The sequence below is a fragment of the Neovison vison genome, chromosome 7 (genome assembly GCF_020171115.1).
Source record: "Neovison vison isolate M4711 chromosome 7, ASM_NN_V1, whole genome shotgun sequence".
NCBI lineage: Eukaryota > Metazoa > Chordata > Mammalia > Carnivora > Mustelidae > Neogale > Neogale vison.
In genome coordinates, this window is record NC_058097.1 from 43,429,992 (window position 1) to 43,445,113 (window position 15,122).

Consider the following 15,122-nt stretch of genomic DNA (forward strand, 5'->3'; position numbering starts at 1 on the left):
ATCCAAGATTTCATCTAGGTACAGGTAAAAAAACCCCAAAAACCAAAACCTAAAAGCTAAACTAAAAAAAACTAATCGACAGATGAATATTGCAAGTGCAGCTAAAAGAGAAAGTAAAGTGCCCTTCTATTGTTTTATGAAATCCTATTAATTTCAGCTTCCTGATTATATAATCCTACAATCTTATCACTCAGAAATAACAATAATCATATTATATATTTTTTGCCTTTAGTTATTTTACTCATTTAAATGCCATAGCACCACATTCTCGAGGGCACACTTAATGGCCAAGATTCTGACCATCAAGATTCCAAAACCTGGGGGTGCCTGGGTGGCTCAGATGGTTAAGCATCTGCCTTCAGCTCAGGTCATGATCCTAGGGTCCTGGGATCGAGCCCTGCATCAGGCTCCTTGCTCAGCAAGAAGCCTGCTTCTCCCTCTCTCACTTCCCCTGCTTGTGTTCCTTCTCTCGCTGTGTCTCTCTCTGTCAAATAAATAAATAAAATCCTTAAAAAAAAAAAAAAGATTCCAACACCTGGTAACATAGTGATTTATGCTGGGGAGGAAAAATTTTTCTTTGCTCTACAAGATTCTTCTGGCTGATCTAAGAATTAAATTGACATGAGACAGATTAACAGGAGGTAAACAAAAGTTTAATAACATGTATATTTCCTGTGTACAAGGGAGAGACCTAGGAAAACTGAGTGACTCCCCCAAATGGCCAAAGTCATCACCTTCATTACCATCTTCAGCTAAAGACAAAAAAAGATGCTCGGGGTGGACGGTCAGTTATGGGGGTTACCACGAAAAGCAGAATAAACAAGGATAAGGCTGTTTTTTGTTTTGTTTTTTAAATTTTATTTTTTTGACAAACAGAGATCACAAGTAGGCAGAGAGGCAGGCAGAGACAGAAAGAGAGGGAAGCAGGCTCCCCACGGAGCAGAGAGCCCAGGACCTGGGCTCAATCCCAGGACCCTGGACCATGATCTGAGCTGAAGGCAGAGGCTGTAACCCAATGAGCCAGCCAGGTGCCCCAACAAGGATAAAGTTGTTATGTAGATTTAAGTCCATGCCTTCTCCACTGATAATATTCTAGAAATTTAGGTACCTTCTTCTTGGTACAGTGAGGGAGACACCCCTACAAATGGAGATTTCCCTTATAAATGTAAAGGTTTCTTTTTTAAAAAGATTTTATTTATTTGAGAGAGAGAGAGAGAAGACAAGTGGGATGAGGGTCAGAGGGAGAAGCAGACTTCCTGCTGACTAGTGATCTTGATTCAGGACTTGATCCTGGGATTCCAGGATCATGGCCTGAGCTGAAGGCAGACTTAACGACTGAGCCACCCAAATGCCCTAAATGTAAATGTTTCTTACAATAAGTAACTTCTACCCAGTTTCAGACCTTCTGTGTTTGCAGTTTCTTAAAAATAATCAGCCTAAAATAATCCTTATGCTAAAGAAGACATATTTTCGGTGGCAAATTCTGCTCCCCTACACCCACAAGCATAATGTCCATGGAAAGTTAAGAAGCAGAAGTGCAGGCCTATCAAAACTATGCCAGAAATAACACACAATAGGGCTACAGGAGAGAAAATTTTTTTACCTCTACCCATTTGGGGTTTTCAGCTGGGGCTCTGTAACAAAAAAGACAGATAACAGGAGACAAATAATTTATTAACATGTATGCACACGTCATATGGGAGAAAACAAGAGTAACTCAAAAGTGGTGGCTTCACATCAACAAATAATAAGTTTCTAGAGAAATGATAGGATAAATTAAAGCAGTTTTAGGCTTCCAAGGATGGCAATCTGTGAAAGCAATTAATGGAGTATGGTTTATTTGCAGATTCCTTTGGTGCCATCTATGGGCTAAGAGTCTAGAGTTGTTTCCAATAAGGGAGAATGTATACCCTGTGTTTAGACAGAAGTTGGGGGAGGGAAGAGAACGCTTTTCTTGACTTTCATGCTTATAAATTGCCTCTAATTCAAAATAATTCTTATGTCAAAAAGGTATATATGGAGGTAACAGTCTCTGGTTTCCTTCCTTCACAGAACATCCACTTTCAATGATACACACATTTTGAGGCACTTCACAATTATAAAAGAAACAGGCCCACAAATGGAATCACTTACCCACAGAAAGCAAGCCAAGATTAACAATTTTAAATAATTAGCAACTGCAGTTTTAACTACTCCCAGATATGTGACCTTTGAACAGTCCATTTGAAACTTCCTGATTAGCAGTAGAAAGGCAATCTGAAAAATAAGACTCCTGTCTCTTCCCTTCCCTCAAAAAAGATGACCTGGCGTGAAACAACCCTTTCTTTTATTCTGTTAATAATTTCCTTGCCCCACCATCCTGCCTCTAAAATTTTCCATTCTGTAAAACTCCTGGGATATCTATTTATTAGTAGGGATACTGCCCAACTCACGAATAGTTAAATAAAGCCAATTAGATCTTCTGATTCACTCCACTGACTTTCACTTTTATTATTATTTTTTTAATGCCACAAACCACAGAGACTTCAGACAAACCTGGCATCACAGTCAGGCATAATCACGCACAGTATTCTCTGTGGTGCCTTCCCAGTCCTTCCCAGTGCATTGAAAGACTGGCACATATGCGGGGAAACAGCTCCAAGCAGGAAAAAAACAAACCCGGTCTTCGATCACACACTCAGGCACTCGCGACACCACGCCAGTACCCCAGCAAACAACACATGAACCATGAGCAGAGCACTGGTTATCGCTCAGGGTCATCCCTTCAAATCTAAATAAACATCTGAAGAGGCCCCAAGCCAGGCGTAGGCTCCAATGGTTGTTGCTCCAAGAGTCTCCCCAACTTCAGTAAAGCTCAGGGTTCGTCCCGCCCCCAACCTACTCCCGCGCCTGCGTACTCTGGACAGAAACGACAACTCCCCGAAGCCTCAGCGCTCGGTGCTCGAGGGCGGCGTTCGCGGCACAAACGGGGAGAGAGCCAAGAGCCAAAAGTAGAAAGCTAGAATACACAGTGATTTTGGACTATATTTCCAAAAAGGGAGCAGGCTCGGATTTTATCCTCGGTAGCACCGGTCACTCACAGGGTCCCCTTTGCAGGCTTGAGAAACCCTGGCCCTGCCGGAACTCTACTTCTCCACTTGGAAAACTGACGGCCTGGCCCCATTCTTCCCGGCCAGCCCTTCCTGAAGAACTGAGACAGTTGTCCCCGCCCCCTGCGCGCCTGCGCACTCGTGCCGCGATAGGCTATCTGGAAGCTTGGGAGATTTGAAGGCTGGGTGGTCGTCAGAGCCGGTCGCGGCAGCATCGCGCGGAGCCCGGCTTTGCTGTGGCCACTGCTTTTCGGAAAGAAACGAGTACGGGAAGGGCCGGATTCTGCGGACCGGACCGGGGGGTGGGTCCTGGGGCCTCGGACTACTAGGCGATTCCTCCAGAGTGAGGAGACCCGGACCGGGTGGATTTAAACTCGTGCGGCAGTGACGGGGCCGGGCCGGGCTTGTGGGCGCGGCCTATTCTGCAATGCGAGAATTGCAGTCCTACGCTCCTCGCTCTTCTCCTCAACCACCTAGGCCCGGCCTTAGAGGGCAGTCGGAGGTGGAGCCCCAGAATAAAGGTCCCCTGAAAACGCTGGAGCTAGATTCAGGGCTCACCTCTGAGGTCCGGAGTATCCGCTGGACAGAACAACGCGGTGGGCCGTCCCACGGGGTGAGCCCTAGCGATGTCCGAACTACCGCGTTCGCAGAGCGGCGAACCTGGACACGGGTGACCGCAAACCTTTCCACATTTGCCTCTCGTTTCCGTTTGTGCATAACTCTGGTGGTTAGGGAGGGTCGCAGGGCACGGAGGGTGGTTTCTAACCGATCAAGAAAAGCCTGGGGTGTTAATGAACACTGTCTGCTTCCCCAGCCCTGCCAGTCTCCGGAGAAGGCCTTTGAAGTGAAAGGAATCGCCTCGGCGCCTCGGCAAGCCAGGTTCTGTGTGAGTTTGTGCTGCTCTTTGTTTCCGTGAAATGCATTTGATTTTCAGAACACTGGGCTTCTTGATTTTCTTCCCTTGGAATGTGCTGCTTAAGAATGGTCTATTCATCGATTTGGGCTTTAAGATTTCCCTGTGTAGATAACGGCAGGGGACCTAATTAATAGGTAACGCTCTCTAATGTCCATTTAGTGCAGTTCTGCTGTTAGTTAACCGTATGCTATATATTCAGTTGCTTTGTGAGCACTTTCTCTTAAGGATTCTGATTGTGGAAATCCCGCTTTGGGAAGTCAGTGTTCGTGCTTTGTTTTTGACTGTGGTTTCTTAAGGAGTAGTTTAGGGTTTGTTTAGATACCTTCAGTGATTCCAGATTAGGGGTGGGGATTTTTTTTCCAAAGAACTCCGTGATTGTAAATTTTTGCTACCAGGCAGATGTGGTTGGAGATTTGGTTGCATGGGTATGTTTTGCTTATTTTTCACAAATACAAAATGGTATATATTTAAGGTGTACAACATGCTTCAGTATATGTTTACATTGTGGAATGGAATGTTTACCATAGTCAGACTAATTCAGGTCCATCACCTCAGAGCTACTTTTTGTGTGTGGTGAGAAAACTTAAGATCTACTCTCTTAGCAAATTTTAGGTGTATTATACAGTAACTGTACTGTACTTTTGGTGTTCAGAACTTACTCATCTTATGACAGAAAGTTTGTAGCATGAATTTGTTTGGGCTGTGTTTTCAGTAGACTCAGGTATGTAAGGTGTTTAAGAATTTTGAACCTAGGGGCACCTTGGTGGCCCAGTAGGGTAAGCCTCTGCCTTCTGCTGGGATCATGGACTCAGGGTTCTGGGATGGAGCCAGCAGGGAGCCTGCTTCCCCCCCCCTCTCTGCCTGCTTGTGATCTCTCTCTCTCTCTCTTATTTATCAGAGAGAGAGAGGGAGAGAGAGCGAACACAGGCAGACAGAATGGCAGGCAGAGGCAGAGGGAGAAGCAGGCTCCCTGCCGAGCAAGGAGCCCAATGTGGGACTCGATCCCAGAACACTGGGATCATGACCCGAGCCGAAGGCAGCTGCTTAACCAACTGAGCCACCCAGGCGTCCCATGGGAATGGCTTTTTTAAAAAAAAATTTTATTTTTTTATTTGATAGATCACAAGTAGACAGAGAGGCAGGCAGAGAGAGAGAGGGAAGCAAACTCCCTGCTGAGCAGAGAGCCCAATGCAGGGCTCCATCCCAGGACTGTGAGATCACGACCTGAGCTGAAGGCAGAGGCCCAAACCACCCAGGTGCCCCCCCACCCCGGAAAATGGTGTTTTTTGGTTTTTCTTAAAAAGATTTTATTTATTTGACAGACAGAGATCATAAGTAGGCTGAGAGGCAGGCAGAGAGAGAGAGGTAGAAGCAGGCTAACCGCTGAACAGAGAGCCCAATGCGGGGCTTGATCCCAGGACCCTGGGATCCTGACCTTAGCCGAAGGCAGAGGCTTTAACCCACTGAGCCACCCAGGTGCCCCAGGGAATGGCTTTTTAAAACAATATTTCTGGTGGAGTTAATGCAGGCGTGTAAAATAATAAGTAACCAAGGGACCTAAAAGGGAAGAAATTAAAATTATCCATGGTCTCAACATCCAGAAATAATCACTATTAATATTTATGGCATATTTTCTCAAAATATTTCTATAAGCATGTGTTTTTGTGTATGGTTTTATTTCCAAATAATGAGGTAACCCTAATAGAAAATTTAAAAGAAATCAAGACCTCTAGTTATTAGTTTAAGAGACATTCAGTACCCTCATGGATTATCATGGGTATATGGAGAAAGGTAAAATCCCAGCATCCCCCTTCTTATTTGAGAAATCTTCCAAGTAATTATAATTCTTGTATAGAAATAGCATTTAAATTGAGAGACTTAATTATAATTTAAAGTTAATTGTAAGTGTCAGAATGGAAATAGGGAAATTTTCCCCCATCTACTGAGGCCTGTTTCACATTAATGATTTAAATAGCTAATCATATTATATATTGTTTTATAAACTGATTTTTTTTCTTTCAGTGTATCTTGAATACTTTCTATTCCTTAACAGTCTTCTAGAACTTAGTATTTAATGATAACTTTAGTATTCTATTTTATGGATGTTTTATAAATCACATAAGAAATAAGCTATTGGGCAGTAATGTTCAGACTGCGCAATTCCTTCAGCAGGCTTTCTGTGTGCTATTACTTACTCAACTTTTCACTTCATGGTTAGGCAGGATCTCAAAGAGAGGAACACTACGGAATACGGCATTGCCTTTTACCAGGTGGGTTACAGGTGACACTCTGAAGTGTTTGGCTGAATTTCTGAAGGATTCTCACAACATGAAATAGACCAGTCTGCTTTGTTATGCCAAAAACTTCATTCATCCTTTTGATTTGGGTGAGAGTTTGAGAAATGAATGAATGATAATTTCCTAGAAAATTAAGCTTACAAAAAACAAAATTATTTTAATTTCAGCAAAGAGTGACTAAAACTAAAAATTCAGAAGTAAAAATAGTAGCATGTTAAATGTATGGAGTTAAATACCAAAAGAAATAGCTGAGAGAGGTAGTTTTTAGATTTAGAAGCTAGGGAAAAGGATAGCAGTGATGTAACTTTGGGGCTTTTTGTAATATAATATTCCTTGCAGAACTATTTTAAATTTATGTCCAGGTATGTGATACAAACTGTTAGAGAACAAGATAAAGATCACCTGGGATATCATCAAGTAGAGGTAACACAGTAAAATTTTATTCTAACTCCATTCCCAGATTGTTTTATGAACCTCTGTGTTCATGTATGCGTATGTATGTTGTTTTTCTGTCAAACATACAATTACAGTATAAAATTCTTTTCTTTTCTTTTCTTTTTTTTTTTTTTAGATTTTGTTCATTTATTTGACAGAGATCATAAGTAGGCAGAGAGGCAGGCAGAGAGTGAGGGGGAAGCAGACTCCCCACCAAGCAGAGCCAGATATGGGGCTCGATCCCAGAACCCTGGGATCATGACCTGAGCCGAAGACAGAGGCTTTAACCCACTGAGCCACTCAGGCGCCCCCCAAAATTATTTTCTAACCTACCTTCTCCCGACAATTTGTAGTGATCATCTTTCCACGATATCAGATGGAATTTTACCTTCATTTTTAGTTTTTTTTTTAATTAAAAAGTTATTTTTTGGGCGCCTGGGTGGCTCAGTGGGTTAAGCCGCTGCCTTCGGCTCAGGTCATGATCTCAGAGTCCGGGGATCGAGCCCCACATCGGGCTCTCTGCTCAGCAGGGAGCCTGCTTCCTCCTCTCTCTCTGCCTGCCTCTGCCTGCTTGTAATCTCCATCTGTCAAATAAATAAATAAAATCTTTAAAAAAAAAAAAAAAGTTATTTTTTAAATGTTTGTTTACTTTTTTTTTTTACTAGCCTCTACACTCACCATGGGTGTTGAACTCATGACCCTGAGGTTAAGAGTCATATGCTTTCCAACTGAGCTAGTCAGGCATCCCCATTTTTAGTGGGTTTTTAGTGCCATTGTGTGAACACGATAATTTATTTAACCTGCTAAAGGATATTTAGGTTCTCTCTAGCTTTTTTTTGGTCCCATTATAAACACTTTACACATATTTTTTCATTCTTTCTATATCGTGTCCATTTCCCTTCCTTTTAGTAATAAGTACCATCAATTTTTCAAATCTGCCAGTCCAGTTCCTTTATTTTTTTTTTTTAAAAGATTTTATTTATTTATTTGACAGAGAGAGATTACAAGTAGGCAGAGAGGCAGGCAGAGAGAGAGGAAGGGAAGCAGGTTCCCTGCTTAGCAGAGAGCCCAACATGGGACTCGATCCCAGGCTCCTGAGATCATGAACCGAGCCGAAGGCAGCGGCCCAACCCACTGGGCCACCCAGGCACCTGTCTAGTTCCTTTAATATGCATTTCCTTAGTTACTAGTGAGGTTTTTTTTTTTTTTTTAAGATTTTATTTATTTATTTGACAGAGAGCCATCACAAGTAGGCAGAGAGGCAGGCAGAGAGAGAAGGGAAAGCAGACTCCCCACTTGAGCCGAGAGCCTGATATGGGGCTCAATCCTAGGACCCTGGGATCATGACCTGTGCCGAAGGCAGAGACTTAACCCATTGAGACATCCAGGTACCCCACTAACTAGTTTTAACTAATAAGTTGTTTCTACTTTCTAGAGAATTAGTCATGCTTAGGTTTCACAAATTCACTTTTCCCAGCCTGGGTACCAAGAGAGATGGGTTGATAAATGAGATTCTACAGGCAGTATTGATGATTCTGAACAGGCAAATGGTGACTGGTGAGCTCTGAGGGTTTGGGAATGGTAGTTCACTCTTCCCCCAGGGAGGGATTCCAGTGTGCAAGTATAGTTTTGTCATGATAAATTCTGCTAGCGTGGGCTATATACAAGTAGTTCTCAAATTGTGTCAGTAGGACCAGCAACATCAGTATCACTTTGGAACTTTTTTTTTTAATTTCTTTCCACATGAATGTATTGACTTAAAATTTTTTTTTAATTTTTACTTGTTTATTTATTTATTTATTTTAAATAAACATATAATATATTTTTATCCCCGGGGTACAGGTCTGTGAATCACTTGGGAATTTTTTAGAACCACAAATTCTCAAGCCCAACCCTACACCTCTACTGAATGCCAAACTCTAAGAGTGAGGCCCTGCAAACTGAGTTTTAATAAGCCCTCCAGGTGATTCTGATGTACACAAAGTTTAATCATCAAACTTTGTTGCCCATTATGATGACCTGTCAGAAATTTTATAAAATCTGAGGGAGATTTAAAAATCCTGATTCCCAGGTCACACTCTATACTAATGAAATAAAAATGTTTGGGAGCTAGGAGCCAGGCATCAGTATATATATCAGTATATATTTTAAAGATCTGCAAGCAGTTCCAGTGTCTAGCAAAGTTTGGGAAACTCTTGTCCAGAGTATTTTATTCTAAAGATTTTATTTATTTATTTGACAGACAGAGATCACAAGTAGGCAGAGAGGCAGGCAGAGGGGGGTGGGAAGCAGGCTCCCTCCTGAGCAGAGAGTTCGATGCTGGACTTGATCCCAGGACCCTGAGATCATGACCCAATCCGAAGGCAGAGGCTCAACCCACTGAGCCACCCAGGCGCCCCCAGAGTATTTTCTGTTTCTACATTTAGGGAGGCCAACCACATTCCTGAGTCTTAGAAAGATGTCTGGTTCAGATGATGTAACAACCACTCCTCAGCTGGGAAGGTGGGAATGGAGGGAGATGGATCTGCTCAGGACAGACCTGGGCAGCCCGTGCTCAGTTCCAGATCAGCCTCCCTAGGATAGGGGACTAATTGGAAACCCTCCTGCTAAAGTGTCTGGACATGATCTTCCAGGGCAAGTCTCTGCTGTCTGTCCTTGTGCAAGTGATTTTCCTGTGGTTTTGAGGAGGACGTGTATTTTTCTAAACTACCTCTTATCTCTCATTGTCTGTGTGTTGGAGCAGGGAGGAGTGTAGGAAGGGAGAAATAGTGTGATGTTTTAAAATTGGAGAGTTCTGAGGCAATTGTAGTCTTATGGCTTCACTTTCTTCCCCCAGCTCTAGCTTCTGTGGACTCTGCTTCTCCAGTAAATGACCTTTGAGGAAAACTGACCAATTCTTGGAATCTAAAATCATGGCTCATGTAAGTTGGTGTTTCTGTTTGAAGCACTGTAATGTTTTTCAGGTTATGTGAAAATTCTCATTAGCTATCCAGAAAGTTCCTAACAGCCCTATCCAATAGCTTTTACCCAGTCTTTCCCATTCTAGTAAGGGATGGAACCAGGCAGCCAGGCCCCTCCCATGTGCCTCACTCTTTTCCACCCATGTCCATGTGTCTGTTGACCAAATTATTCAGTGTATTGACTGTGTTCAGTCTTTGTCTAGAGCAGAGATAAGATAGAAGTGAAGTCCCTAGAGGGAGTTGTTTGATCTTAGACTCTTAGTAGTGGAGAACACTAGAGTAGCATTGTCCAAAAGAATTATAATGTGAGTGACCTGTATAATTTAAAATTTTCTAGTGGGGGTATTTTTAAAACATAGAATTAGTACTTTCTTAAGGGCAGTAGGCAGCATGTCAGTCTCATAAAAAGTATAGAATAATATGCGAGGCACTTATATAATCTTGAACTTTTTTGAAGTTACATTAAAAAATTAAAAAATAACATGCAGTTAATATTTTTTTAAAGATTTTATTTGTTCATTTGACAGACAGAGATCACAAGTAGACAGAGAGGCAGGCAGAGACAGAGAGAGGGAAGCAGGCTCCCTGCTGAGCAGAGAGCCTGATGAGGGGCTCAATCCCAGGACCCTGAGATCATGACCTGAGCCGAAGGCAGCAGCTTAACCCACTGAGCCACCCAGGCGCCCCATGCAGTTAATTTTAATGTTTTATTTAACTCAATATAGCCAAAATTTATATATATACGGCACCAAAATATTACCATTTCAAAAGTGTTTTATGTTTGTTTTTCTTTCTAAAGTTTTTTATATCTGGTATGTATTTTTGAATTATAGCATATCTAAGTTTGGACTAGCCACAATTTAAGTGTTCGATAATAACATGTATAAGCCAGCATATTGGACATTGCAGCTTCAGAGATTTTGTGTAACCTAAATTCTAAATATAACTTAATACCTTTTAAAGTATAGAAATACCTAAATATAATCATTCCCACGTCTAACACAAATGGACTATTTTTTAGTAAATTAAAAACATTCAGTAAAGTATTTGTTATAACAAAGAAAAATGCTATAGTGATGAAGTCAGGTCTGGAAGAAATTCTTTAATTTCACACAGACTCTACTTTTTATTTTTATTTTTATTTTTTTTTTTTAAAGATTTTATTTATTTATTTACAGAGAGAAATCACAAGTAGATGGAGAGGCAGGCAGAGAGAGAGAGGGAAGCAGGCTCCCCGCCGAGCAGAGAACCCGATGCGGGACTCGATCCCAGGACCCTGAGATCACGACCCGAGCCGAAGGCAGCGGCCCAACCCACTGAGCCACCTTCTACTTTTTAAAAATAGAGATTTAATGGTTCATTTGGAGGAAAAGAAATCCATCTGTTTTTTTCCCTCTAATCCTTTAAGGAAGAGAGGGTAGGATAAAGCATACATTTATTGAGAATTTTTTTAGGCCCACTTAGGCCCAATGCAAGCAGTGTTCTTATGAACGCTATTTCAGTTACTTGTGAAATTCTGATGAACTATGTGAACATACCTAGAAATAAGTAAAATTAGATATCCGATGGTATATACGAAGTATTTTCTTTAGCGGTGGTTGGCAGACTACAACTTGTGAGCCAGATTCGTTCCTTGGCCTGTTTTTTCCAGCCTTTGAGCTCATTATGTTTTGAAAGAATTGTTTTTAAAAAGAAAGGAAAGGGGAAGGATATGAAACAGACCATATGTGGCATGCAAAGCTTAAATATTGGCCCTTTAGAGAAATAAATAATTTTAGAAATAATACACGGGTTTGTCATTTCAGCATTTGGTGATGTTCAGAGATGTGGCCGTAGACTTCTCTCAGGAAGAGTGGGAATGCCTGAACTCATATCAGAGGAATTTGTACAGAGATGTGATACTAGAGAACTATAGCAACTTGGTGTCAGTGGGTAAGCTTATCTGTGTCATATAATTTAGAAATTCACAGGACTGAATTTCTTCCTAGAAACTAGCTGAATATCTTCTTTGTAGTTAGGAATAGGCACCTGTTGTTGTTAAGCAATTAAATAGCACTTTAGCTTCCCCCATAATCCAGTGACCTTTATGTCTTTCTGTGCCTTTTCTGTAATTACTCCTCTTTAGTGACAGCTAGATATAAATTCTCAGACACTTCACAGCAAAACCATTGTCAAAGAAATCAGGTTTCTTATTGCTCTAGATGGCCTGTTATCTGTTATTCACTTGTAATGTGAGTGGGAAGACTAGAGGTTCTGGCTCCCCATATCTATTTAAAAAGCTTATACAACATATATGTTGCTGGGTTCAGTCAACAGTTTGTTAAAACTCAAATTGACACATTCAGTTTACCCCAGCAGACATAACTACCTTTTAATTAATTTGTGATTAAAAGTTTAAAATACATGAATTTTTGCATTTAATATTAGATGTATATCCTGATAAGAAACTAATTATTTTCCTCTTAGCAAAATACCTAATAAAAGTATCTAATAAGTATTTACAGTGTTTACTATGTACTAAGTACTCATCCAGGCACTTTACATTTATAAAATCAAACCTTACAACAGTCCAATGGGTAGACATAATACCTCCTTTTAACAACTGAGAAAACTGAGGCCATAGTGACCCAGGTGGCAGAGGGAGGATTTGAAGCCAATGTTCTCAAATCAATACTTCCTCATAAAAACTCAAAAAATCATTACTTCCTCTCAATAAAGAGACTATATGAGTTTAAATTAAAGTAAGACAGTGTTCCTATTTCTCTGTTTTTATTGTTCTTTGTGGTCCTGAAGTAACACCAATTCGAATGTTTTTCAGTCCCTGAAGGCTCGATCAAGTTAATTCTTTCTTTATTATGTACCATTATGTTTTTTCAAGCAGGATGTTCCATTTCTAAGCCAGATGTGATCACCCTACTAGAGCAAGGGAAAGAACCCTGGATGGTTGTGAGGGATGAGAGAAGAAGAAGGAGCCTTGGTGAGTAAATGCTAATCAGGCAGAGATTTCGTGGTTCTGGCATGGCACAGCCTGCTGGTTGGCAAGGAAACACATCCCATAGACGTTGATAATGAAGAGAAGACCTGAAACTTGGGAAGAAAACTTAGATCTCCGCATGAGCCCGCAAGGAAATTTCATCTATACTTCCACTTACTACTTGTTTCTTCACTCTCATATTTCCCTGTCATTTCAGTGGGGGGAAACTTCATAATGGCAACCATTTTACCTGTATTTTGGATCAAATTCGTTTTTGGTTCATCTTTTGTATATATATTTCTCTGGTGCTCTCTTTTCATGAAGTTTACATTGTAGTAGGGAAGTCAAAAAATACACAGATAAACAAATGGATTACCAAATATCATGAAGTGATTAAGTTATGAAGAAATGTAAGTAGTGTAAGAAAATGGAGAATTATGATGGCTTGAAAGGGGTAACTTTAGATAGGGTGGTCAGAGAAGAGGAACCAGTTATAAGAGGCTCCAGCTGATCAAAGATGGAACCACTTGACTATCTATGCACATAACTGCAATGTAACATAACACATAAAATATGCTTAATTCCACAAATTCTTAGTGATACTAATAGCAAATTGTTCAGCATTGGAAACTACTAGAGATTTAACTAATTCGGGAAATATAAAGGAAAAGAAGTATTTTCCTTTTCTTATAAGAAATGTACCAATAGTAGATAGAGGGATGTTTTTCTTAATAAATGAAAGATGACAGAATTAGAATATTACCATTTTGGAACCCATAATGAACAGTTGGATGTGGGCATTAAACATCAATACTGATAACATCACAGGAATGGGGATAATCAGACCTGTTTCTTCTAGTGAAAGGATACAGTATCATCTATGAAATAACTTTGCCAATAAAATTAGTCCTACATCTGATGAGATTCTAAAGGCAACTGCCAATTTATGGGAAGAAGATAGAGGAACGGGACACTTGGGTGGCTCAGTTGGTTAAGCAACTGCCTTTGGCTCAGGTCATGATCCTGGAGTCCTAGGATCGAGTCCCACATCGGGCTCCCTCCTTAGCAGGGAGTCTGCTTCTCCAGCTGACCTCTCTTCTCTCATGCTTTCTTTCTCTCAAATAAATAAAATATTTTTTTTAAAAAAAAAGGGGGCGCCTGGGTGGCTCAGTGGGTTAAGCCACTGCTTTCAGCTCAGGTCATGATCTCAGGGTCCTGGGATCGAGTCCCGCATCAGGCTCTCTGCTCAGCAGGGAGCCTGCTTCCCTCTATCTCTCTCTCTGCCTGCCTCTCCATCTACTTGTGATCTCTCTCTGTCAAATAAATAAATAAAATCTTTTAAAAAAAAAAAAAAAAGAAGAAGATAGAGAAACATGTTCTGCGGCACCTTGGCATTATAGTCAGCAAAATTAAGCAATAGGAAATCCTGTAGGGTTAAAAAATAGTTTCTTCAACAAATAAATTATAAGGGAAATTCAAAGAAAGCAGCAAAACCTTTAGATTAAAAGATGTAAAAGACCTGTCCACCAGTTATACTCTATGGACTTTTTGGGGGGATCCATTTACTATTTTTGAATTATTTAAAATTTTATGTTTGAGATGATTGGAAGTGTGAACACTGTTTCTTATAATCTTAAAGAATTACTGTTCACTTTTTTAGGTTTGGATAATAGTATATGATTAGAGATAAATCCTTTAATCAGAAAAAATTAGTATATGGGATTTGCTTCAAGTAATGTGAGGAAAGTGGATTGGGGTGTGCATACAGCCCTGGATTGGGCACGGGTTGGTGGTGGTTGAGGTTGGATCATAGATGCATGGATATTCATTATACTGTCCTACTTTTGTGTATGTTAGAGATACTCTGTAGTAAAGTTTTATTTTAAAGTTACGGGGAGATAATAAGAAAATGAGAGGTGAGACAGCAGTGAATACAAGTATATGCAAGTCTTGGAGAAATTCTGCCCTAAAAGCACACACATGGGATATAGGAAATGTCTTTTAAGATATGAGGCATTAGAACATATTTATATGTTGAAAGGAATGATTTCAAAGAGAAGAAAATTGATGGAGTAGAGAGGATAATTTTGTAAGGAATGACCTTCAGTAGATAGGAAGGAGTAGGAGCCAATTTATGAAGAAAACCCATGCATATGAAAAGGATATGGACACAGGTTGGTTGAATAATGTGAAGGGAAGAGTACATGTTTTTTTTTCAATTGCTTCTGATTTCTTGTTGAAATAAAGAGTAGGATTATTGGCAGAATATGAGGATTATTTAGTATTTTATTGGAATTCAGTATGGATTACTCAGTATTTGGTCAGCATTGATTCTGAGTAGTACACTCCATGGTCTTAGGGTTTTAATATTTATAGATTTCTTAATACATTCACCCTGGTGTTATTGTGACTAAAACTGCCTCTGTCATAAATACATATCCCATATCCTCT

General features: G+C 40.4%; 1 protein-coding gene across 8 annotated transcripts in view; it reads left to right on the forward strand.

Annotated features, from left to right (window-relative positions):
- LOC122911601 (zinc finger protein 30 homolog) overlaps positions 1 to 15,122 on the forward strand; it is a 129,679-nt gene that overhangs the window by 71,263 nt on the left and 43,294 nt on the right. The window contains exons 1-7 of one of the 8 annotated variants that reach the window (XM_044256461.1): positions 3,247 to 3,353; positions 3,904 to 3,975; positions 6,228 to 6,275; positions 6,665 to 6,725; positions 9,574 to 9,658; positions 11,503 to 11,629; positions 12,576 to 12,674. In XM_044256461.1, coding sequence (XP_044112396.1) covers positions 9,650 to 9,658; positions 11,503 to 11,629; positions 12,576 to 12,674 — 235 coding nt within the window. In that variant the 5' untranslated portion in view covers positions 3,247 to 3,353; positions 3,904 to 3,975; positions 6,228 to 6,275; positions 6,665 to 6,725; positions 9,574 to 9,649. Of the gene's footprint in view, positions 3,354 to 3,547; positions 3,703 to 3,724; positions 3,760 to 3,903; positions 3,976 to 6,023; positions 6,276 to 6,664; positions 6,726 to 9,472; positions 9,659 to 11,502; positions 11,630 to 12,575; positions 12,675 to 15,122 lie in introns of those variants that run through there. The other 7 variants (XM_044256460.1, XM_044256475.1, XM_044256459.1 and 4 more) reach the window with 7 other exon arrangements.